Here is a 25567-nt window from a genome sequence, read left to right on the forward strand (position 1 = left end):
TTTTGGATTCTCGTGCTAAGCATCAGTCAAAATCCAAACCGAAATTTTCTCAAAGTCAGGTTGAACCTGCAACTTTAAATCAAACGTTTTTGCTATCTCCCTCTAATGAGAGAGCTAGACAAAATACTTCTACCATTAAAATAGGCAACGGTATTTCCTATGCCGCAGCTGTTTCAGGTACATATAAAAATTTCAAATCATCTACATGAATTATGCAGATTACATGTCACCATTTTCGAAACATAAAAATACTTGATTTTTTTTTATTGAAAACACAAGTACCTTCAGTGAAAAACATTTTTTGAAATACTTAAAACAAAAAAGTCAACAATACCTATAAAAAACTGCTATTTTGTGTTTTTTATACAGTACTATTCATATTATTATATTATTTTATATTGTTTTTAATTTATATTATTAATATTTTTTTAAACTTTAACTGGAAATTTATTTTCTAGACTTTAAAATTAAATCAACGTATCTTTTTTAAATATCTTATTTTGTAAATTTGGCCCGCAAGCTCATTTGAGCTGTTTGTTTCTTTAAATTCAAGCAAAACACTGTTAATTGGCCAATTTGAATTTGTTAACAAGCAGTCAATCCTGCTCATTATAGTGTATAGTGTATATGTTACATTTAACACGAGCAGGATGGACTGTGTGTTTACCAATCCACTTTGGCCTACTTACATTGTGCTGCTTGAAGCCTTGAAAAGTGGGTTAATCTTTAATTACAGAGGATAGTAAACGGAATCGGAACACCCTCACTCACCGGCAGTCGCGTTCGTGTACTCTGTACACACTTTGTAAGGGCACTTGTATAAAACGCCAAAACATTCGACTTCTGAAAGGCTCATATACAGTCTATGCGGCATAATTGAATAAATAGTTGTACATAATTCGTAATTCGCAATTGCCTCACCAATTACTCCGTGAAGTTGCAACGAAGTAATTATTATCGATTTTTCGAACCTTTTTGGTGTCATACAAACCATAGGGACGTGGCGTTACATCGTGCTGCCACCTGGTTTTTTTAAGCGCAAGAGTGTAAAAGTGCTGAGTCATCGTCTAAAAATAGACGGCGTCCTATCTCGCCCAGCAAAATGAAGTCGATAAAGTAGTCGGTTTCGATGAGCAAAAGTGGAAAATGTGGTCTAAAAATAGCGACGCCATCCCCCTATGCATGTTGACAAATTTAATGATTATTCAGCAATTCTAGCTGGGATTGATGACTTATGATGAATGCGCCATTGTAGATTAAAAAGCATACTTAGCTGGATAAGTCACAAAAAATATACATTACCGATAGTTCCATTAATAAGCTGCAAGATTAACGGACGTCGCGTAACAATGCCAGATCCTCGAGGAAGAAAATCCCTGCAAAAAAAAAACCAAAACTGGTAAACATGCAGGCCAAAGTAACCTAAGGTCTAAAATTGAAATCATTTGTATGATTTGAAAGTAGTACAATTACTGCATACTACTTGCTTATTTGGCTGCTCGAAATATGACTGATGCATAACATTTTATTATGAAAAGAGGAAATAAAAATAACAAATAAAAGAATGTGTGTTTTTTTTTACTATGTCGGAATCTGCTACTGAGAAAACACTTTTCAGGTATTGTGAGGATCAGGTGCGCCGACTATGGGGGGGCACGGTACTTTTTGCCCCCCTGGGACCTCTAAACTGGGTCCTCGTCCTGTCACGTCCGTCAGTAGTCTTGTCGTACATTACAACTAGAATCAGATCTGCCAATGAATTAGTACACTTCGACTAAATAAACAATGACGCTGTATGGATCTGACTCTAGAATAAATGCACAGTTGTGTGTTATTTATAAGTCCAAAATGTTCAATTATTCATATAAGTCGAAATATTCATTTGCGGATAACTACCTAACTTGAATTGAATACAACATTTAAAGTAACATATCCGAAACCTACTCTTATCTCAAATCCCCGACATTTTAATTAATAGCCAAAAAATCTAGAATATTTCTTTTAAAACCTGCTTGGCCTCTTACAAAAAAAAAAAAAAAAAAAAAGATTAACATTTCATATTTTACAAGTCGTGAATTGAAAAAGAGACGACCATTTGATCATCAGAATTGCAGTAGATCCTCGATTCGCAACAATGGTCGATACAATCATAATCCGACAACCGTTAGTTCAACAGATCAACGAATTTAGTCCGATATCATTTCACTACTGATTGATCGAGACTCTATGGAAATTTTGACAAATCAGAATGGTTTTTATCTGGGTGATGAATAGAGAGAATGCGTAACGTGATTTTCGAATGATCCCACTTTGTTTACACCTACAAAGTAGGGGGCTGCTCAAGCACAAGCATGACTTTTTTCTTACTGATAAATGAGCTGTTTTATAATCACCGGTTGTGTTTTATTTTGTCTAGTTTTTGACATTTTTTGTTGGAAAATTTTGTGTGTTTTCATGTTTTAATCGGTTAGAAGAGGTTTTTCATTTTTACGGGTGACGAAGAACTATGGCGAGAGTGTCATTCTACGATGTCGCAGATAAATTCCCTGGCTAATTTTGGAATCCTGCAGCCCTTCCTGGTCCAGCAAATAAACATCGCTAATTCTAGCGAAGCTGATCCAACAAAAGCTAGGTTGATTATATAGCTGTCGGCCACTATTGCTAGTACCAACCACTAGTATCTTCCTTTTAACTGCAAGGACTTTGCCACTCTGGGCTCCTGAGCGTTTGAGTACGGCACGGAGCAATGGTGCCGGATACCCATATTTACATTTAGAATTTATGAGCGCCCGCCGCGGGATTCGAACCAGCAACCTCTGGATTGTGAGTCCAGCGCGCGGTGTGATTGATCCACACGAGCGGGGCAACAAACGGAGAAGATTTTCACTAAACCAGTAGGTTTTCAAACGGAACAAAACGATAAAGACAGCTTCTGGATGGATACAACCGCAATCGATCTCGCCTTCAACTTTATTAACATTTCTCGACTTCAACTTCAGGTCCTCAAAAGCCACAAATATTTCATTCTTGCTAAAAAAAAAAACCATTTTTTAATTATCGATAACAATACTCTCTCCTTTTGGCGAACAGTAAATTGGTTCCACTTTGGCAGTTCAAAATTGAGGCCGTTTTGCGAACCACTATTCAGCACCCAGGTTTTTATGCTACTTGAATGAAAATCACCGATTCTGATAGAATTACTAAATTCACGGTTACTAATTTTGTCTCGAAATAACTAAAGGCAAAGTATAAAAAGTTGATATTTATAGTTAAAATCCTAAATTCTACAAAAACTATTCAAAAAAAAACCCGCATCCTAACCTGACACCCACATTGAGATAGGGAAAAATCACATATGTAGCGGTTCATTGTACAAATGTGATATTTCCACTATCGGAGAACCTCCTTGTCTCGATGACAGCTTACCGGCCATCGATTAAGCCCTGAGACTGCGCCAAAGTGGGTTCTCGCAGCATGAAATGGTGTCCATGTGTAAAAATGGAAGCTTCAGCAATATACTGAACACTTCGATTTTAATTCCACATCGAATCAAATCATACTCTGCCAAACAAGCATCAAACCTATGACACTCAATATGACAAAGCTCAGGGGATTCCTGTCTGTGTATGTTGTTCCAAAATTAAAACCAATGTACTTTTTCTATAGCACCTCATCTGGGTGATGAATAGAGAGAATGCGTAACGTGATTTTCGAATGATCCCACTTTGTTTATATCTGCAAAGTAGGAGACTGTTCAAGCACAAGCATGACTTTTTTATTACTGGTTAATGAGCTGTATTATAATCAGTAGTATGTGTTCTATTTTGTCTAGTTTTTGTCATCTTTTGATGGAAAATTGTGTGTGTTTTCAAGTTTCGATCGGTTTGATTTTTTTTCCTTTACGGGTGACAATTTCGCCAATATTTTGATATTTTGAAAACTATAGATTGCAAAGCATCTGGGCAGGTGCAAAATGCATTTGAAAACACTTTTTTCATTCAAATGTTAAAACAATGGCTTGTAATTTAAATTTTTATATTTTTTTATTTGTTTGCCTCCCCCATCGACTTTGGCCAGAGTCGAGGGACATAAATTTCAAAAAATATTTGCAACGGCCTAATAATTATAACAATACGAAAATCTCGCCTCCAACCTTTAAACCACACATTTTTCATTCTTGCAAAAAAAAAAAACAATTTTTAATGATCGATAACAATATTCTCTATTTTTGGCGAACAGTAAATTGGTTCCACTTTGACAGTTCAAAGTTGTGGCCGTTTTGCGAACCACTATTCAGCACCCAGCACCTCATCTACAATCAAACTCCGGCAAAAAAAATCATCAAGTTTACAGACGCAACATTCTGTGATTTGCGATTCTTAAATTCTTAAATTTTTAAATTCTTGAATTCTTAAATTCTTAAATTCTTAAATTCTTAAATTCTTAAATTCTTAAATTCTTAAATTCCTAAATTCTTAAATTCTTAAATTCTTAAATTCTTAAATTCTTAAATTCTTAAATTCTTAAATTCTTAAATTCTTAAATTCTTAAATTCTTAAATTCTTAAATTCTTAAATTCTTAAATTCTTAAATTCTTAAATTCTTAAATTCTTAAATTCTTAAATTCTTAAATTCTTAAATTCTTAAATTCTTAAATTCTTAAATTCTTAAATTCTTAAATTCTTAAATTCTTAAATTCTTAAATTCTTAAATTCTTAAATTCTTAAATTCTTAAATTCTTAAATTCTTAAATTCTTAAATTCTTAAATTCTTAAATTCTTAAATTCTTAAATTCTTAAATTCTTAAATTCTCAAATTCTTAAATTCTTAAATTCTTAAATTCTTAAATTCTTAAATTCTTAAATTCTTAAATTCTTAAATTCTTAAATTCTTAAATTCTTAAATTCTTAAATTCTTAAATTCTTAAATTCTTAAATTCTTAAATTCTTAAATTCTTAAATTCTTAAATTCTTAAATTCTTAAATTCTTAAATTCTTAAATTCTTAAATTCTTAAATTCTTAAATTCTTAAATTCTTAAATTCTTAAATTCTTAAATTCTTAAATTCTTAAATTCTTAAATTCTTAAATTCTTAAATTCTTAAATTCTTAAATTCTTAAATTCTTAAATTCTTAAATTCTGAAATTCTGAAATTCTGAAATTCTGAAATTCTGAAATTCTGAAATTCTGAAATTCTGAAATTCTGAAATTCTGAAATTCTGAAATTCTTAAATTCTGAAATTCTGAAATTCTGAAATTCTGAAATTCTGAAATTCTGAAATTCTGAAATTCTGAAATTCTGAAATTCTGAAATTCTGAAATTCTGAAATTCTGAAATTCTGAAATTCTTAAATTCTTAAATTCTTAAATTCTGAAATTCTGAAATTCTGAAATTCTGAAATTCTGAAATTCTGAAATTCTGAAATTCTGAAATTCTGAAATTCTGAAATTCTGAAATTCTGAAGTTCTGAAATTCTGAAATTCTGAAATTCTGAAATTCTGAAATTCTGAAATTCTGAAATTCTGAAATTCTGAAATTCTTAAATTCTTAAATTCTTAAATTCTTAAATTCTTAAATTCTTAAATTCTTAAATTCTTAAATTCTTAAATTCTTAAATTCTTAAATTCTTAAATTCTTAAATTCTTAAATTCTTAAATTCTTAAATTCTTAAATTCTTAAATTCTTATATTCTTAAATTCTTAAATTCTTAAATTCTTAAATTCTTAAATTCTTAAATTCTTAAATTCTTAAATTCTTAAATTCTTAAATTCTTAAATTCTTAAATTCTTAAATTCTTAAATTCTTAAATTCTTAAATTCTTAAATTCTTAAATTCTTAAATTCTTAAATTCTTAAATTCTTAAATTCTTAAATTCTTAAATTCTTAAATTCTTAAATTCTTAAATTCTTAAATTCTTAAATTCTTAAATTCTTAAATTCTTAAATTCTTAAATTCTTAAATTCTTAAATTCTTAAATTCTTAAATTCTTAAATTCTTAAATTCTTAAATTCTTAAATTCTTAAATTCTTAAATTCTTAAATTCTTAAATTCTTAAATTCTTAAATTCTTAAATTCTTAAATTCTTAAGTTCTTAAATTCTTAAATTCTTAAATTCTTAAATTCTTAAATTCTTAAATTCTTAAATTCTTAAATTCTTAAATTCTTAAATTCTTAAATTCTTAAATTCTTAAATTCTTAAATTCCTAAATTCTTAAATTCTTAAATTCTTAAATTCTTAAATTCTTAAATTCTTAAATTCTTAAATTCTTAAATTCTTAAATTCTTAAATTCTTAAATTCTTAAATTCTTAAATTCTTAAATTCTTAAATTCTTAAATTCTTAAATTCTTAAATTCTTAAATTCTTAAATTCTTAAATTCTTAAATTCTTAAATTCTTAAATTCTTAAATTCTTAAATTCAAGATTTGAAGATTTGAAGATTTGAAGATTTCTCGATTAAATTTTCAAAAGGCCCTATCTGCATAGGAAACCCATGAGGGATAGGTTGTTTTGAAAATTTAATCTAGATTTAAAGATTTAAAGATTTAAAGATTTAAAGATTTAAAAATTTCAAGATTTCAAGATTTCAAAATTTCAAGATTTCAAGATTTCAAGATTTCAAGATTTTAAGATTTTAAGAAAAATAAGATCAGGATTGCTCGGATTGCTTGTGTAATTTCATCTGAAGTGGAACAGCATTTGATAATTACCATCTCCGATTCTGCCCAAATTTGGCAGAGCTGTTGAGACTATCAAAACATGCAAAAATCCCGAATTTCATCCAAATCGGACCACCCCCTCCATTTTTGTACCCTCCCAAAAAAACTACTTTTTGGCAATTTTTGAGCGAAACCCCTATCTTCAAACGACGATAAATCAGGAACCAGAAATCTTAGAGGGTCGGTCTTAGACTCAATTTTGAAGGAAATTGGACGTAGAATCCATTCTACCTGTATTGCGCAATTGAACACTTTAAATGGCCGTATCTCAAAACAGCCCTATTTATTTTTTAAATTTGACCTCACCATCGTATTCCTCGTCCAATTTTACATTAGAATCACCTATCGACAGAAAGGAATATGTTTCGTTCCAGAGATATCGAATTTTAAAGTTTTCAGTATTTGAGATTACCCACATCAGCTACACGCGCCGCATCTGCTAGAAGCACTCAGTCGTGCTGATCAATAATTACTACCTTGTGTTCTGTAAGATGAATTATTTTTAAAATTTTATGCGATTTTGAGATAATGAAAATCTTGATCAATCTATTTTTTGTTTAAGGAATATTTATTGGGTAATTTTTAATGCAATGTTTTTCCTGATCTCAGTATCATTGCACCATATTAAGTAAAATTTTAACTTCTTATATTTATTTGAAAATGCTACAAAGTTTTTACAATACAATTTTCTAAAATTTATTATTTTTCTATTATTTTCATATATTTTCTAGTTTCTCATTTCTTCCCACATTATCATTTTTTTAGCGAGAACAAATGTAGAGCTGGCTGTAGTAGATGAAATAATTCTCACGGGTTTCAGAGTTTTTGCCATGTGCGGTAGCGAAATAGTGCCATTCAGCAAAAACCCCAAAATCTGCCTTATGGTTTTAAAGATTGATCATATTAACCCTCTCACGCCCATAGTTACTCCAGAGCATCACAATTTTTTGTCTTCAAAACTAAATTTCTCTGCAACCATGCATTTTTTCAACCTTGTTCATCCTGCATTAGCTTATATAGAATGTTAACTTCAAAAGTCAAACCATCCACATTAACGACCCCGGGTCTTTTGTGGTCTCTATTGCAAGTTTCTGCTCGAACCTAGGAGTCCGAAGGCTTGAATGGGGAGAGCACCCAAACCTCTTTCTACTCCAAGGAACCTTCCACCCCAGTGTTTGAACTGACGACCTTTGGATTGCGAGTCCAACCGCCGCCAGCGATTCCACCGAAGTAGGCTTGGTTTGGTGTGATGTTTGTACTTATGGCATGGAGATGACTCCTACACCTGGAATGACTTAACGGCCTAACAACAACCAAGGCCGGGACCGACGTTTTACTTCCTCATCCGATGGAAGGTTGGAGCAGATGGGAATCGAACCCAGAATCATCCGCTTACAAAGCGGACAGCGTAACCATTCGGCCACGCACTGTCACAGAATGTTAACTTATCACCATTAAAATTTCATCCAATTTGGTCCATCCAATTACGAGTAATGAAGAAAAACGAAAAAATTAATCTCGATCTTGCTCTGGGCGGGAAGGGGTTAAACCAGGGGTGCCCAACCTTTTGGCCCTGCGGGCCAGATCTGATTTTTCTGAAGCAGTGACGGGCCGGAACCAATGTTTGATAAAAAATTGAAAAAGTAAACATTTTTTTCATAAAATTATTCTTATAGGTTCTTTTCATGTAATCAAATGAATAAACTAGTGTTGAAAATAAGAATCAAAACATTGAAAAATGTGTTTATTTCTTTTATTTTCATTTAGTTTTTTTTTTCATTTATTGTTATTGGTTTTGTAGATTGCTATTCAATACCTTGATATAATTAATTTAAAAATTAGTAAAAAAAATGGCAAAAACATTCAAATTTAACTGGTCGTTGCAAGTTTTTTTTGAAAGCTTGATTGCCAACACAACCATGTATAAAAGAAATCAATGAGGCTTGACAAAAACTATCTAAACGAAATTTGGATCCAAATAATTTGGATCCAAGCGTAATTTTTTTTTTTTTTTTGGGAGGGTGATCCAGCCGCACATCGTTGATGTCGAAACCTCTAAACTGGGCCCTCGTCCTGTCACGTCCGTCAGTAGTCTTGTCGTACATTACAACTAGAATCAGATCTGCCAATGAATTAGTACACTTCGACCAAATAAACAATGACGCTGTATGGATCTGACTCTAGAATAAATGCACAGTTGTGTTTAAGTCCAAAATGTTCAATTATTCATATAAGTCCAAATTTTCATTTGCGGATAACTACCTAACTTGAATTGAATACAAGATTTAAAGTAACATATCCGAAAGCTACGCTTATCTCAAATCCCCGACATTTTAATTAATAGCAAAAAAAACGTAAGTCCAAAATGTTCAATTATTCATATAAGTCCAAATTTTCATTTGCGGATAACTACCTAACTTGAATTGAATACAAGATTTAAAGTAACATATCCGAAAGCTACGCTTATCTCAAATCCCCGACATTTTAATTCTAATCTAATCTAATCTAATCGAACACAAGCGCAGCCAGTCCGAAGAAAGCATCCGGGAAGAACTTATGGTTAGATTACGCCTCAAGTTCTTTCTTGTCATTATTAATGATTGCAGTACTTTTTGAGAACCCCCGAAATGTATTACACTCACTAAAGCGGCCCGGCCTACTGCGTTGCATTAACCGCAAGAGACAGATTCTATGAACGGAACCCACATTTCATGGAACCATCAGGGGAAGAAGAAGAAGTGAGGACGTACCGTACCAACCACTTCGAGTTATTTTTAGATTATGGTGTGTAGTGTGTGTAGGGGAATCGTTGGGGAAGGGATTGTTGTATTATATAGTAAATGACCTTGTGACATTATTTCACCACTACGGATTAATTCACTCAAGGGGTGTCAACCCCTCGGTGGCCGAGTGGCTTGAGCATCTGACTACCAATCCAAAGGTGTGAGTTCGAATCCTACCTGATTTCATGCGTTTTTTTTTTGTTCATATTCAAAGTTCAGTTATAGTCGAATAATTTCAAGGAGACCGGTCGGGAGTCGAACCCGGAACCTTCCGCTTATGAGGCGGGAGCCGTAGCCATTAAGCCACGGGCCGGTCTCAAATCCCCGACATTTTAATTAATAGCAAAAAAAACGTTTTTTTTTTTTGTAAAACCTGTCTGGCTTCTTTTAAAAAACAAATAAAAATTAATAACAGTTCACATTTACAAGTCGTGAATTGAAAAAGAGACGACCATTTGATCGTCATAATTCCAATAGATCCTCGATTCGCAACAATGGTCGATACAATCATAATCCGACAACCGTTAGTTCAACAGATCAACGAACTTAGTCCGATATCATTTCACTATTGATTGATCGAGACTCTACGAAAATTTTGACAAATCATAATGGTTTTTATGCTACTTCAATGAAAATCACCGATTCTGATAGAATCACTAAATTCACTGTTACTAATTTTGTCCCTAAATAACTAAAGGCAAAGTATAACAAGTTTTTTTTTTTTTTTTTTTGCGGAACGAGGTGGGATAGCCAGGATCAAGTCAGTCCAAGTCCGGTTGTGTAAAGGAACGGTAATGGTCGTGTCAATCACATGCGGATCGCTCGCACTCCATGGGAGCGGGGATTGAGGACATGATTGGGTAGGTTAAAATGAGATTGTGTTTGTGAGAGTATGTAATTGTGTTATGGTGTAAATAAGCTAAATCGAAACTTCGTGCTCAATCGCCGCCCCCAATGTTCATTAAAAACCCCGTTCGCACGAGCTTCCCAAAATCAGCGCTATAGGTTTCAACTGTCGAGACTGTTAAACCCCACAGAACTGACTCCAAGGAACCCTAGCGAACGGAGTACACTATCCACGCACAAATGGACCTTTACTAACCGATCATTAAACCATCCCAACAAACGCAAAATTATCAAAATGAATTTATATGTTGAGGTTTACAATCAATCAACGAAAGTAATTAATTCCCAGAAGCAAAGAAAACAACAGAAAACAATGTTTAACAGCTTAGCAGGCCCTCGTCTTGTCACGTCCGTCATAAGTCTTGTTTGCTGAAAGTTTAAATGGTTAGTGTTGTAGTTAATCGTATTCAACATGACCATAATAGGCAGGCCTGTAATACGATTACCTTAATGATTTGTTACTTAGCTTTTAAGAGGACGACCCCGCAACCGCCGTCAGAATTTCTGAGGAACGAAGAACTCATTAGGAAGAATAAACCCTACAAATCTTCTATAAATAATAACAAAAATAAAACTGAAGCTCATGGTCAAAATAAGTGTGCCTAAACCTAAATGCACTTCTAAATTTCTAAATGGTCTAGCTTAATTCCGCTTAACACCTAACATTTCTAAATTGTCTGTTGAACAAGCAAAATGCTTAGGTAACAACAGAAAGTATTTTTTAAAACCTATTATATAAAGTTATGTGGAGATAACAAACAGATAAATATTGTAATGTTGAAAATAATTAATTCTTAATACTCTAATCATTGCTTTCAAAATTGTATGGCAAACAGTAATTAGACCCTACAATGCCTAGAAGAGGCCTCGGTTTCTGTTGTTGTGAGTAGACGCTGGTTTCAGAGTTCATTTTTCAATTTAAAAGGGGTGGGAGACGACTAATTTGCTTCATGAACTCCTAATCGACCCTGAGATCACCTCTTGTGTTTGTCCACTGATCGCTCCTAGCTAGGTGTTACCTAGACACAGTGTTAGAGGCCCGCTTCGCATGGCAAAAATGTTGGCTGGGGGGAGGGTGATATTATCCAATGAATTTTATTTTTAAGCCAACATTGCTAACGGCGTTGAGATCTCTACTCATGCCCAGGGTAAAGGCAAAGTATAACAAGTTGATATTTATAGTAAAAATCCTAAATTCTACAAAAACTAAATTTAAAAAACTAAATAAAAAAAAAATAATAAAATAAAAAACCCGCATCTTAACCTGACACCCACATTAAGATAGGGAAAAATCACATATGTAGCGGTTCATTGTACAAATGTGATATTTCCACTATCGGAGAACCTCCTTGTCTCGATGACAGCTTACCGGCCATCCATTAAGCCCTGAGACTGCGCCAAAGTGGGTTCTCGCAGCATGAAGTGGTGTCCATGTGTAAAAATGGAAGCTTCAGCAATATACTGAACACTTCGATTTTAATTCCACATCGAATCAAATCATACTCTTTGCCAAACAAGCATCAAACCTATGACACTCATTATAACAAAGCCCAGGGGAGTTCAAATTAACAAAAAGAATGTTGAAATAAAATCAGATGGACCGTCAAAAATAGAGAAAAGTTGGGATTCGCAATTCGCAATTCGCAATTTTCAGTGTAAGAACGGGCCTTGACCGATCTTATGCACCAGGTTCCCGACGAACACGCACTGCCCTTACACCTACATCTCACCCTTGCTCTGAGTCAGTACGAGCAGCACGCTAGAACACGCTTTGAGTGTTCGTGCCAGGCATGCACACCTTCTTTTCCGGTTACGCATTTTAACTCGGCCGGGGGTGGTACATTACGTAGGGTTTGATGTAAGTATAAGCGCCTAATTATTTATAGTGTGCGTATCAATTTTCATTAAAGCAAAAACTGTTTTATTTTAGTTTGAATTCAAAAACTAATTGTTATTTTACTGTGTATTGTTTTCTCCTGAAATATTCCGTAATGTTAAGTCGTGTTTATCTGTTGCTATTTCTTTTGTCGCGGTGTTTTGTTACAATATTTTGGTCCTAAGCATTTTAGAAAAGTTTTTCAAAAGTACAATAGTAATATTTGTGTTAATCCTTTAATCATTCCATAAATTGAGTAAGGGCTCGAACCTCACTTGCTTAAGAAAAAGGTGAAGTTTCGAAACAATGAACAGTGAAGGAAATATACTATGTAAAGAATCAATAGTAAAAGAAAGATAGTAATTTATGACGTAGATAAAGAAATTAACGAAAAACGAAGTTGACTTTATAGCTGTCGGCCACCATTACTAGTACCAACCACTAGTGTCTTCCTTTTTATCTACAAGGACTTCGCCGCCCTGGGCTCCTAAGTGTATGAAAGTATGGCACGGAGCGACGGCGCCGAATACCCATATTTACACAAAGAATTTTAGAGCGCCCGCCGTGGGATTCGAACCGGCGACCTCTGGATTGTGAGTCCAGTGCGCGGTCCGATTGATCCACACGGGCGGGACAAAGAAATTAACAATAGTTAATAAATAGAGGTAACAAACAAGCTTAGATTGTATTGAGGGCAATTTACAGGGAAGATGAGAAATTATTCAAATAGATAAATAAAGAAAAGGCACATGATAAACAAAATTAACATCGCTGCCAAATTGAGGGAAAGCAGACAGTTTGTTACAGCAGAATCAATTGGTAAAATAGAGTGGAAAAGCGTTGAGAAATAAGAGAATCAAATAAGTAAAATCGAAATCGAAATCAAATGGAGGATAGTAAACAGAAGCCGTTTAAGAAAATCAGTGAAACAAAATAAACAGAAGATAGGTGTTAGCTGAAATGGAAAGAAGAGAAACCCCGTTCTGCGATGCTCAGGTACATCCACAGCAGTTGACTCAACATACTGCGAATCAAAACAATACCGTCTACAATCACAAATTACTTCCCTTTCCCACATTGACGCGCCCCTTTCTTTTAGCCGTCTCGACTCTGACCCGCGGTGGTCAAAGGTTTACGATCCGTTTCCACAGGCCACCAGCTAGGTCATCATGAAAACCAAGCCAACGTGGAGGTAAGAAAATAGGACACTCGCAAGGAACCAGAGCTATACTGTTCTGATCAAGATAATTCGGATGATCTAACAGAACTACGGATGTAGTTAGTTACGCTCCTTCCAGGATGTTCCTTACGTGGACGTCAACCGAAGAGCACGCAACAAGGTCAGTGCCATTGCATGCTCTTAGGTATCAATCCTTGGCCCGCAAAAAAAAAAAAAAAAAAAAAAAAAAAAAAAAAAAAAAAAAAAAAAAAAAAAAAAAATTGAGAAAAGTTGGGATAAAGAGAAATGGAAAAAAGAAAGCATCGAAATATGAAATTTGAAGAACTAAATAAATCTTCTACAGCAGGAGGAATACATAGAGAGATTGACACCCAGTGAGCCGACTGTAAATAATAAAGGCAACTAAAGTCACATACCTGATGATGGGTAATACCTTGGGTAATACCCATCTTACCGCTCACTAGAAAAAGGTACTTTTTGCGGGAGCTGCAATTACTTGATGGCCTACATGCCTTGGCGATCCCCAAGTTGAAGTTTCAATCGCTTACAGCCGCATCCGGAGCATCACGCAGACGCCGTAGTTTCTAATCGTCCTTTTAGTGTTCGTCTTCCTTCCTTGTGGTTTAAGCTGCTTTCTTTGGTGGTTCTTGTTTTATATTTTGACCATTGATCTGGAAATGATTAGAAAAGAACAAAAAAAAAAGACAGCCAGCAGTATCTTCCGAAAATAGACTAACATTTTTTTTTTTTGTGAGGGTGGTCCAGCCGCACATTGTTGATGTTGAAACCTCTAAACTGGGCCCTCGTCCTGTCACGTCCGTCAGTAGTCTTGTCGTACATTACAACTAGAATCAGATCTGCCAATGAATTAGTACACTTCGACCAAATAAACACTGACGCTGTATGGATCTGACTCTAGAATAAATGCACAGTTGTGTGTTATTCATAAGTCCAACTTATTCAATTATTCATTTAAGTCCAAATATTCATTTGCTAACTACTTTGGATTGAAAATCTAAATTTTAATCTAAAATCCTCTAAACTTAATGTTCAAAACTAAACGTTCCTTTAACTGTTGTAGTACTACTTCTATCAAAAAAACAATGAAAATTTGTGAACTGATATACAAATATGATAGAAATCGCGATTTGAAAAAGAAATGACCATTTACGTCAAAAGATCCGTAGTTTCTCGATTCGCAACAATGGTCAATACAACCATAATCCGAAAACCGTTAGTTCAACAGATCAACGAATTTTGTCCGATATCATTACATTATTGATTGATCGAGACTCTATGGACAATTTGACATAAAAGAATGCCTAGTATTCTACATCAATCAAAGTTTATTGACAGCATTACTCTAACTTAACAATTGCAACTAAATTTATCATCAAATAGATTTGGAAAGCATACAGATTTATTTTAAATGTTAATGCTAAGCAAAAAATCAATTGTACTGTCCTAAAGTCCCACCTAAATCCCACATCGTGATAGTGAAAAAGTCACAGAAGCAGCGGTGTCTTGTGCAATTGTGATATTTTCACTATAGGAGAACTACCTAGTTCACGAAGACAGCTTATCGGTCAACACTTAAGCCCTGGGGCTGCGGCAAAGCGAGTTCTCGTAGCATGAAGTGGTGTCCATAGTGCTTATAAAAAAGAATGTATACCAAAATTTTAACTAATGCACTAGGATCAAATCATGCCCCTTGACTTTACAAGGCCCAGGGAATTGAAATTGTCCAAAATTCGTAAAAAAAATCTCGACCCGTGATCCAAAAATGCATTACTCTTAAATAAGAAAAAAAAATCAAATGTTATTTATATTTTAAAATTTTCTAGAAATGTTGTGTGCTAAAACGTTAAATTGTATGTACTAATAATTTAATCAATTAAAACAATATTGAAGTTACAATACTTCTCATCTTTTCCCACCGTAAGAAACATAACGCGTTGCTCAGCGCCTTTGGTGTCCAGCGCGTTTGGATATTTCAAAATCGATCGGCCAATCTGTTTGACTTGACAATCTGTACCATCGACCAACCGGTGGCACGCGCCATAAGGCTGCCAAGATCCAGTCGACCTTCAGGATCCGGGAAAACTAATCTTATCGTCCCTAAGCGGAAAGACTTTTAGGCTAGCTTTCGTCACCAAGCCTACGGAATATAACGGACTATTTTTTTTATCAGGAATCTAGTGTACGCGGTTTCGGGATTATAATCAAATCTAATCTAATCGAACATAAGAGAAGTCAGTCTTCCAGGAAAAACTTGTGGTTGGATTACGCCTCAAGTTTGTTATGATTTTTTTTTCGCAAGCTAGCTAATTATAGAAAACCACAATGTAAAAACCATTTAAATTCAAAACTTCTTACCAAAATCCGATAAAAATATTTCCAGAGTTTTTTTTGAAAAGGTCCTATAATCTATTTTTTTTCATAAAATTATTTTTATTACGTCCTTTTCGGTACTGGGACCTGGTTAGGACCGAGTCGGCTTTTGTAATTACATTTGACTTAATAATTACAGAGGATCTTGTGAAGGTCCTATAACCTAATGTCTTTCATATGTTTATACTGCCGTTCTACGCATAATTGTCCTATGTCAGTTTTTGACGATTTTGACTTTATGCCATTATTAAGTTTAGTCTGATGTGTACTTTAGAAAAACACATAAAATCGGGTACTTTGTTCGGAAACTCATAAAAAACGACACCAAGTCTGTTTGTCCCATCGTTGAACTTCTACGCATAATTGTCCCACTAAGTATTTTCTTACACGGAATCATTAGTTTTACTAAGCATAATGCTTTGTTTACCTGTTGTATAGCAAGAGGATCACAAATAAGGGTGATAAACTGCTAACTGGGGCGATTAGGGACACATAGGGCGAATAGGAACCCACGGGACAATTATGCGTAGAAACACAGAAATCCGTCGAATAATTTCAATCGCATTTTTCTCTGTTGCACTTTTTTGAACATGGGACAATTCCAGAGCAACATTTGAAAGGGGCGGTACGACATTGCTCTTACGGCCTTTCATTACACGCGTTTAAATGGGACGAAAGGCCGTAAGAGCAATGTCGTACCGCCCCTTTCAAATGTTGCTCCAGAATTATGCGTAGAACGGCAGTATAGGACCTACTCAAAAAAAAAAAAAAAATCTTGATTTGCAGACACAGGCGCTTTGGTCCAGACACCGTTAAAACGGCATTATAAAGTTTCATATGCCCTTTTCATATGTTAGGCTACATTTTGTTTGGTCACTCTAATGGCCAAACAAAAAATACGGGTCTGATTATTTCGGCCAGGGAACCCCCAGAAACGTTTTGAGCCCAATCCGAGCACTTTTGTTTTTTTCCATGCTGTTTTCGTGGGGAATTGATGTATAATGTGTGAAGAAAATATGATGTTTTATGAGTAGCCTCTTTTCCTCAAATTTTATATAAGATCAAAAAATATATACATACAGAAAAAAATATATATTATATATTTTTTTTTCTGTATGTATATATTTTTTGATCTTATATAAAATTTGAGGAAAAGAGGCTACTCATAAAACGTCATATTTTCTTCACAAATTAAACAAAACATTGTAGCTGATGTGATTACGAACTACAATGACATGTCACCAAAATCAAGATATCAATCATCATAAACATAAACAGAATTTTGTTTTTGTTTAGCATTTGAAAATGTCAGCAAAATCTTCAGACTTAATTGGTCATTGCTTATCTATAAGTTACTCACCTTCCAACAAAATTTTCCAAAACCGATGATTTACCAGCAGATTGGCCACCTACAACTGCGATTTGTGGCAAATCCAATTGCATATGTACACCCATTTGGGTGAATGCATCCTGCAGCTTGTTAACAATCGGAATCAGTGAATCCATGTTTTACAACGTAGATAGATTTAAATAACTAAATTTAAAAGTTTTAATTTATTAATTGTCTAGTTTACTATGTGCACATTTGATTCTTCTATTTAAATTAACATTCGCCAAATTTCTACACTGATGAGCCTAATATTATTGATTTGCAAGAAGCGTATATGTAAAGGTAAAGTTTTACACTGAGAACCAGCATTCATCATTGCTCAGTTTACTTTTACACAACCGCGGTATAATCCTATCGAGAAATTAAAAGTGAGAGTGTGTGCAACATGGAGTTAAACTTTCTGTGCAGTTGCTGTGAAGGTTTCCATGGTACTTCGAAAAGTTTAACTCCATGTTGCACGCACACACTCTCACTTTTAATTTCTCGATACACTGAAAGAAACCAACATAGCAAAATCAAATGCTTTTTCACGTGAGTTGCTCCAAAAACCCACACAATAAAATCACATGCTTAGTAGGGTCCTAACCAAGGCTGTATATCATAGGTACTCGCGATCTTGCTTTGCATTAGTGTGAGTGCATGACTCCGTGCCACTAAAACCAAAACAATAACAAACAAACAATGGGCCGTGCCAGGAAAACCAAAACAAAAACAAAGTCAGTGTCAGTGGAGTGAGAGAGTCAGAGATAACGATTTTGACAACCGCACTACTACACACTCAATCGCGAGTACCTTAGGTAGAAAGCCATGGGTCCTAACCACGGTTACGACAGGTTACGACACGACTGCCATCCACATACAAAGCGAGTGAAGTCAAAATCGAACCAAGATCGAACCAAGTTTTTAGCGCGTGGCGTTTGAAAAGGTCTTATGCGCATCGGACATAAATTACACAAATAAAAACTTTTTTCCGTTTTTTTCTATAGAAAGATTTATGTTTAATCTCAAATTTGAACTAGGGGAACAGCATATAATTCCATCGAGAACCTAATGTCGGCATATCAGCACTTTGGTGTTCAGGTACAGCTAGTTTAAAGCTTTTTCGACCGAAATTTAGTTAGTATTCTAAAAGCGTAATTCATGTTAATACAACGGACAGGAAATATCAAACAAAATTTCATTTTGTTTCAAGGAAACTGAAGCTATTATGTATTTATTTCATACGACCTTTTCAAAAACCATACGTAAACAATATTGACAGCGCCTCTGGTGGGGACTTCAGGAAACTGCATGCGTGTCAAATCCCTGGTCCTAAGACCATCTTCACCGGGCGCGCGCAGTAAGGATTTGGAAGCGCTCCACTATCACTCTTCCCCACACCGGTCGCTCATAAACGCGCTCATAAAATAGCAACTTGACCCTCGGTGAACAGCGGGTGACCAAATTTAGTCGCCCGCTAGTAGCGCGCACAAATATTTTTTTAATGTCGGAGGCGTGAATAAAAACAACGTGTTGCTTTGTACAGACAACAGAACAGACTAAATATATTTGACGTACTATATGTACACGTATAAAAGAAACCCAATCAATTGTGTAAAATCAGAACACAGAGTACACTGTTAACATCCCGCCTCAATTGATCACTCCCAACATGGCCCGAAGTTTCTGGAACCTCGGAGCGGCCAGTCCTTTCGTCATCACGTCTGCCAGTTGATCCTCCGTTGGCAGATACTCCAAACACAGCTTGCCCTTGTCCACCAAGTCGCGCACGAAGAAATGCTGGATTTCGATGTGCTTCATTCGTCTCGCTTTGCGTGGGTCCTTGGTGATGGCGATACAAGGTTGATTGTCCTCGTACATCTTGATCGGTTCCGGTACACGCCAACCAACGGAACTCAGCAGGTTCGCCACCCACAGGACTTCGCAACTGGCCTGGCAGAGGGCCATCAGTTCAGCTTCGGTTGTAGACAAGGCGACGGACTGCTGCTTCCTTGTTGCCCACATCACGGTAGATCCGTACAGCTTCACGATCAATCCGGACACGGATCGTCTATCGTTGAGGTCGTTACCCCAGTCGGCGTCAGCAAAGCCTTCGACAGCTTCCGTTGAGTCGGCCGAACGGTAAACAAGACGATAATCGAGTGTGCCCCGGAGATACCTCAGCACACGTTTGACGGTTACCCAGTGCTCATCGGTTGCGGAACACTGAAAACCGGCGAGGTAGTTCACCGCCGCAGAGATGTCTGGACGTGACGTCACCGTGAGGTACATCAGACATCCTACAAGTTCCCGGTACGGCTTCTCCGTGCGCTGCTGCTGGTCACCTTTCACGAGCTTTAGGTGCGGGTCCATGGGAATGGCCGAGGGCTTGCAGTCAGCCATCCCGAAACGGTCGAGTACGCTCTGCACGTACGAGCGCTGGTCAATCGTCATCTGCTTCGAACTCCGATCGCGCCGGATGTTCAGCCCTAAGAAGCTTTGCACTTCTTGCAGATCCCTCATTTCGAACTCGTCAGAAAGTTTTTCCTTCAGATCTCGGATGGCGTCCTCCGAACTGCTCACGAGCAAAATATCGTCAACGTAAATAACTACGTACATGACCAGCTTGCCAGTGACACGAAAGTACAAACAGAAATCGTGCTCACTTCTTCGAAAACCCAGACCGCTTACAAACTCGTGAAACCGCTTGTTCCAATTCCGAGAGGCTTGCTTTAAACCGTAGATGGCCTTGTCCAGTTTGCAAACCAGTTTGTCTCCTTCTTCGAACCCGGCAGGTTGGCGCATAAAGATGTCCTCCTCCAAACCGCCGTTGAGAAATGCACACTTCACGTCCATCTGGTGGACGTGCCAATCTTCACGGTTCGCAAGCACCAGCAGGATCCGTACCGTGGACATCCGTACAACCGGCGAATAGGTTTCCGTGAAGTCGAAACCTTGGCGTTGCGTAAAGCCACGGGCCACCAGCCTGGCCTTGTACCGCTCGATTTCGCCGGCGCTGTTCCTTTTCAGCTTGAACACCCATTTGGTGTCGATCACTTTTCTACCCTTAGGTAGTTTCACTAGATGCCACGTTTTGTTCTTTTTCAGTGCACTTAGCTCTTCCTCGATCGCTTCCTCCCAAGACGGCCAATCACTTCTTTTCCGCAGTTCACAAATGTCACTCGGAATGTTGTCTATGAACTCTTCTGCACTGAGCGCGTAACTCGACATGTCCATGTCAAAGTCTTTGTGCCAACTGGGAGGAATGATCGGTCTTCCACTTTTACTTTTATCGGTAGGTGCACTTTCTTCTTTGTTTTGTTCACTGTTTTCTTCTTTAGCCGCATCATCCGCATCGCTGCCTTCGGTGAAGTACTCCGAGTCGTTCTCTTCTTCCCCTCCTTCTGGAACCACCGGCTGCTGCGGCTGCTCTTCTCGGCTTCCGGTGTCGTCTTCCTCGGGCTTCTGCGGCAACTGCGTTTCGCCGGACACCGATTCCGTAATGGTCACCGAACGCTTGCAGTTGGTCACCGTGCACGGCCGCATCCCCGTTTCGTTAAAGATCGCATCTCTAGCCAAAATCACTTTTTCTCCGTTCCAGACGCGGTACCCGTTCGACGCGTAGCCAACGAACAGCACCTTCTCGCTCTTCACGTCCAGCTTCTTCCGCAGCTGCTTCGGGACGTGGATGTAGCACTCACTTCCGAACACCCGTAGATGCGAAACGTCCGGCTTCCGGCTGCTCCAGGCTTCGAACGGCGTGACGTCACCGGCGACGGCGACGCTCGGGCTGCGATTTAGCAGATACACAGCGGTGATCACTGCTTCTCCCCACAGGAACTTGGGGACATTTTTGGCTTCCATCATCGCACGCACTTTTTCAATCACTGTTCGGTTCAGCCGCTCGCTGACCCCGTTTTGCTCCGGTGTGTAGGGAACCGTAAACTCCAGCCGAATTCCTCTTTGTTTACAAAACCGCCTCACTTGTTCGCCCGTATATTCTCCACCATTGTCGCACCGGAGGCGCGATATCTTCGTGCCAAAGTGTGCTGTGGCCATGGCCTCGTACTCCCGCAGTCGCTCTAGAACTTCACTCTTTGACCGCAACAGGTACACAACCGACAGGTGAGTGTAATCGTCCGTGAAGGTAACAAAATAGCGATTACCGTCCCACGCCACGGGATCGATTGGCCCACACACATCACTATGCACGATTTCCAGGGGCCGGCCGGAATGCTTCTGCTTTCGGGCCGGGAACGGCAGGCGCGTCAGCTTACCACTTATGCACGCTTCACACAGGAGTCGCTCGTGTCCTGCGTCGTCAATCTGCATGCCACTGACTAGGTTTTTCTTCGCCAGCTTCAGGAGGTTGTCGTTTCCAAGATGACCGTAGCGCAAGTGCCACAGTCCGACTTGCTGTTCCACCTGACCGGTCACCATCGCTCTGTCGCTTCGCTGGGGCTTGAAGTCGAAATCCATGCAGTACAGCTTTCCAGACTGCTTCCCAACGGCCACGGTCTGGCCGGCGTTTTCGACGATCACGGTTCCATTGTAAAACACAACCTTCAAACCGCTTTCTCCCATCTTTCGCAGTGACAGCAAATTGACTGACAGATCAGGTATAAACAACACTTTTTCGATGTTTATCCTGACACTCGCGCCGTCCACTGCAGCAAAAGCGACTACACTACCACAATGAAAAGCCGACAGCGTGACCCCACTTTTTGCTGTTTGAACTGTCACCGGCTTGTCAAGCTTCTCCAGGCTGTCAAAAAGCGACCTGTCATTGCACATGTGCTCCGACGCACCGCTGTCTAGATACCACTTTGATGAGGTAACCGTACTTGCAGCAATGGCGTCGTCGTTCCCTTCGGTGGCCACAAACGTGACGGCTTTGGACACGTTCGCCTTCGGGGCACTTTTCTTCGGCTGGAAACGGGAAGCACTTTTGTGGTGGTCTTTATTCTTCGGGCAGTGCACTTTCCTGTGCCCAACTTCCCCGCAACTGTAGCACCTCAGCTTGGCCCGCGTCCTCCCGGCAAACGCAGCACCTTCGGAATCCGCCTCTTGCAGCATACTCTTCCGCTTCGCCTCCACGTCGAGGTACTTCTTCCGGACGAGATCCATCGTGAGCTTTTCCGTCACGGCCTCCATTGCTGTCGTGATGGCGTCGTACGATTCGGGCATGGTCAGCATCAAGTGGCATATAACATCTTCATCGTCCATCTTGGCGCCCGCCCCCTTGATCTCCCGCACGAGCTTGTCGAACCGCAGGAAGTGTTCTTCCAGCCGCTCGTCTTCCCGGAACCGCATGGAGAGCAACTTGCGCTTGAGTATGAAACGGTTGGAAATACTCTTGCGCTCAAAAACCTCGTGGAGTCCGTCCCAAATCTCCTTGGGGCTCTTTTTGTCCTTCACGTACTCCAAGTAGTTGTCGGCGATGGACTCGACCAGTACCGACCGACACTTTTTGTCCTGGCGAACGCGTTTGAGCTTGAGCAGCTCCTTCTCCGCTTTCTTGTCCGCCGCATCGCCCTCCGGGATCTCCCAGAACGGCTCCGTTTCAGCTGCCGTCTCGACGCAGTGCATAACCTCCAATTGGTCGAGGTAGACCTTCATCCGGAAGCACCAGTTGTTGAAATTTGTGCCGTCGAACGACCGGATCTTGAGAGTTTTCGTGTCTTCCTCCATCGCGCGCGCGTTCTTCTACCGGTTCTACTCCGAATTACCGAGTACAAAACCGAAACTTTTCAACAACGTGGTTATGTGAACTTATCTGGGCCCATAACCTTTTAATGTCGGAGGCGTGAATAAAAACAACGTGTTGCTTTGTACAGACAACAGAACAGACTAAATATATTTGACGTACTATATGTACACGTATAAAAGAAACCCAATCAATTGTGTAAAATCAGAACACAGAGTACACTGTTAACATATTTGACATCTGCTTGAAGTGAAAGGAGAATCATGATTTATAATAAAAATTGGTCTTTTTATGGTTCCACGGAACTGGACATTGATGATGGACATTTTAATTGGACTGGCCACAACCCGTATTGGTCCGTATTCTCCCGGGGATGTTCCGTTGAGCGGACATTCGCGGCACCGTATGGATATGGGCAATATTGGTGTTAATTTTCACGATTTTCAAAGTCACATATGAAAATTACGAAAATTAACATTTTAAACGGACTGGCCACAACCCGGATGGTTCCGAGTTCCCCGGGGATGTTCCGTTCGAGGAACATTGGCGGCACCGATGTATATGGGCAATATTGGTGTCATTTTCACGATTTTCAAAATCACATGTTAATATTACGAAAATGGACATTGTTAGTGGACTGGCCACTATCCGAATTGGTTCGGGTTCCCCCGGGGATGTTCCGTTGAGCGAACATTGGCGGCACCTTATGAATATGGGCAATATTGGTGTCAAACTTCACGATTTTCAAAATCACAAATGAAAATTACGAAAATGGACTTTTTTAGTGGACTGGCCACAACCCAGGTAGTTCCGGGTTCCCCCAGGGATGTTCCGTTGAGCAGGCATTGGCGGCACCGTATGAATATGGGCAATATTGGTGTCAAAATTCATGATTTTAAATATCACGTATGAAAATTACGAAAATTGACATATTTAGTGGACTGGCCACAACCCGGATGGTTCCGGGTTCCCCGGGGGATGTTCCGTTCGAGGAACATTGGCGGCACCGATGAATATGGGCAATATTGGTGTCAAACTTCACGATTTTCAAATTCACATATTAACATTACGAAAATGGACATTGTGACTGGACTGGCCACAATCTGAATTGGTCCGGGTTCCCACGGGGATGTTCCGTTGAGCGGACATTGGCGGCACCGTATGAATATGGGCAACATTGGAGTCAAAATTCACGATTTTCAAAACACGAACGAACTGGCCACAATTTGGATGGTTCCGGGTTCCCCTGGCAATGTTCTGTTGAAGGTAGGGTAGGGTAGTCATCAATGAGACACTTTTGGTTTTTAACTTTTAACGATTTTTGTATTTTTTTCATCAGCATGTTTTAATGAGCTTTTGTTGCATTTTCATTCTTTTAATGTGTTCTAACATTGACCAAAATATGAGATCGATCCGACCTCTACAGCCAGAGATATCCAACTGTCTCATTGTAGACGCACTTGGCAGGAACAATGAGACAGGTGGGGAACAATGAGACACTCTACGAAAATCAATACTTTTCTAGTAAAAAATCATGTTTTTGTAATGTTCCATTGCAGGTGACTTGCCTTGAACATTTTAAACCCTTTTTTGTCAACTTGAAACTTTAATTAACAAAAGTTATACTAAAAAGTATTTAAATTTAGTAAAATCCATTTATTTGTACCAAATAACTTTATATTTTTGGCTAAATAAAGTCAAAACTCAAATAATATGCCAAAAATCACTTCCAATTCATGTTTTGAAGAATTTCCATAGATTTTAAAAAGTTTGATGAAGAAAAATCAAAGTGTCTCATTGTTACCCATGGGCTGAAAAGAGTGGGGAACAATGAGACAGCCCTGGAGTCTGGGTTTATTCTTAATTTTGGTCAAATCTAATGAAAGGCCATTGTAGCCCAACTAATGACCTATGAAATGACGAAAGTAAATTTTGAGAAATATTAGTTTTTGTATTATTGGCAGCCTATGAGCGAAAATGTAATTTTCAGTCATAATTTACTTTTACACCCCAAAATCAAAAAATTATGAATAACATTGCAAGGGAGCGTCCATAACCAAAGCCACTATTATGGCAGACGTGTATCCAGTAGACACACCTTTCCTCAAAATATGAGCCTGATTGGTTGAAACTACGACTTGTGAGAGCCATTTTATCATTGTTCCCCGTGTCTTATTGATGACTACTCTACCCTACATTGAATTTATTTTTCGAATTAATTTAAATTGTGGATTGTGGATGGATGATCATTTGAGTTTTTTTTTCAACTTCAATATTTATTATTTATTTATTTGTGCCGATATAATTAACTTATGATCATTTGAAATTTCTTTTTCAGCTTCAATATTTGTTATTTATTTATTTTTGCCGATAATGTCCCTTCGACGAAACATACCCCGAGGAACTTGGACTGATGCAGTTTGTGACAAATAAACTTTATAGGCTGATACGCAGATGGGAAGGAACGCAAAACTCCATACAAAAAAACGCCCAAGAAACGGTCAAGGAAAGGGTCACGAAAAGATTTTTCTTAAGCGGTACGCAGCTGAAAAGTAACAGAAACGGAAAGATTGCGTTTGACGTTTATTCGCGCGGTGCTTGTTTGTAATATGTTTTGATGAAAAAATCAATGAATTG

The 25567-nt window shown here is 38.0% G+C and overlaps 2 protein-coding genes across 2 annotated transcripts in view; both read right to left on the minus strand.

Annotated features, from left to right (window-relative positions):
* The window catches only part of LOC120427827 (dynamin), a 143129-nt gene extending 125611 nt beyond the window's left edge, over window positions 1–17518 (minus strand). Inside the window, exons 1-2 of the mRNA XM_039592752.2 lie at window positions 17215–17518; window positions 1303–1376 (exon numbers count right to left, since the gene is read on the minus strand). Coding sequence (XP_039448686.1) covers window positions 1303–1376; window positions 17215–17360 — 220 coding nt within the window. The 5' untranslated portion in view covers window positions 17361–17518. The remainder of the gene's footprint in view (window positions 1–1302; window positions 1377–17214) is intronic.
* Window positions 1–25567, minus strand: part of LOC128092589 (uncharacterized) — a 101859-nt gene that overhangs the window by 4663 nt on the left and 71629 nt on the right. The window lies entirely within an intron of this gene.

This window comes from Culex pipiens, chromosome 1 (assembly GCF_016801865.2).
Source record: "Culex pipiens pallens isolate TS chromosome 1, TS_CPP_V2, whole genome shotgun sequence".
NCBI classification, from domain to species: Eukaryota; Metazoa; Arthropoda; class Insecta; order Diptera; family Culicidae; genus Culex; species Culex pipiens.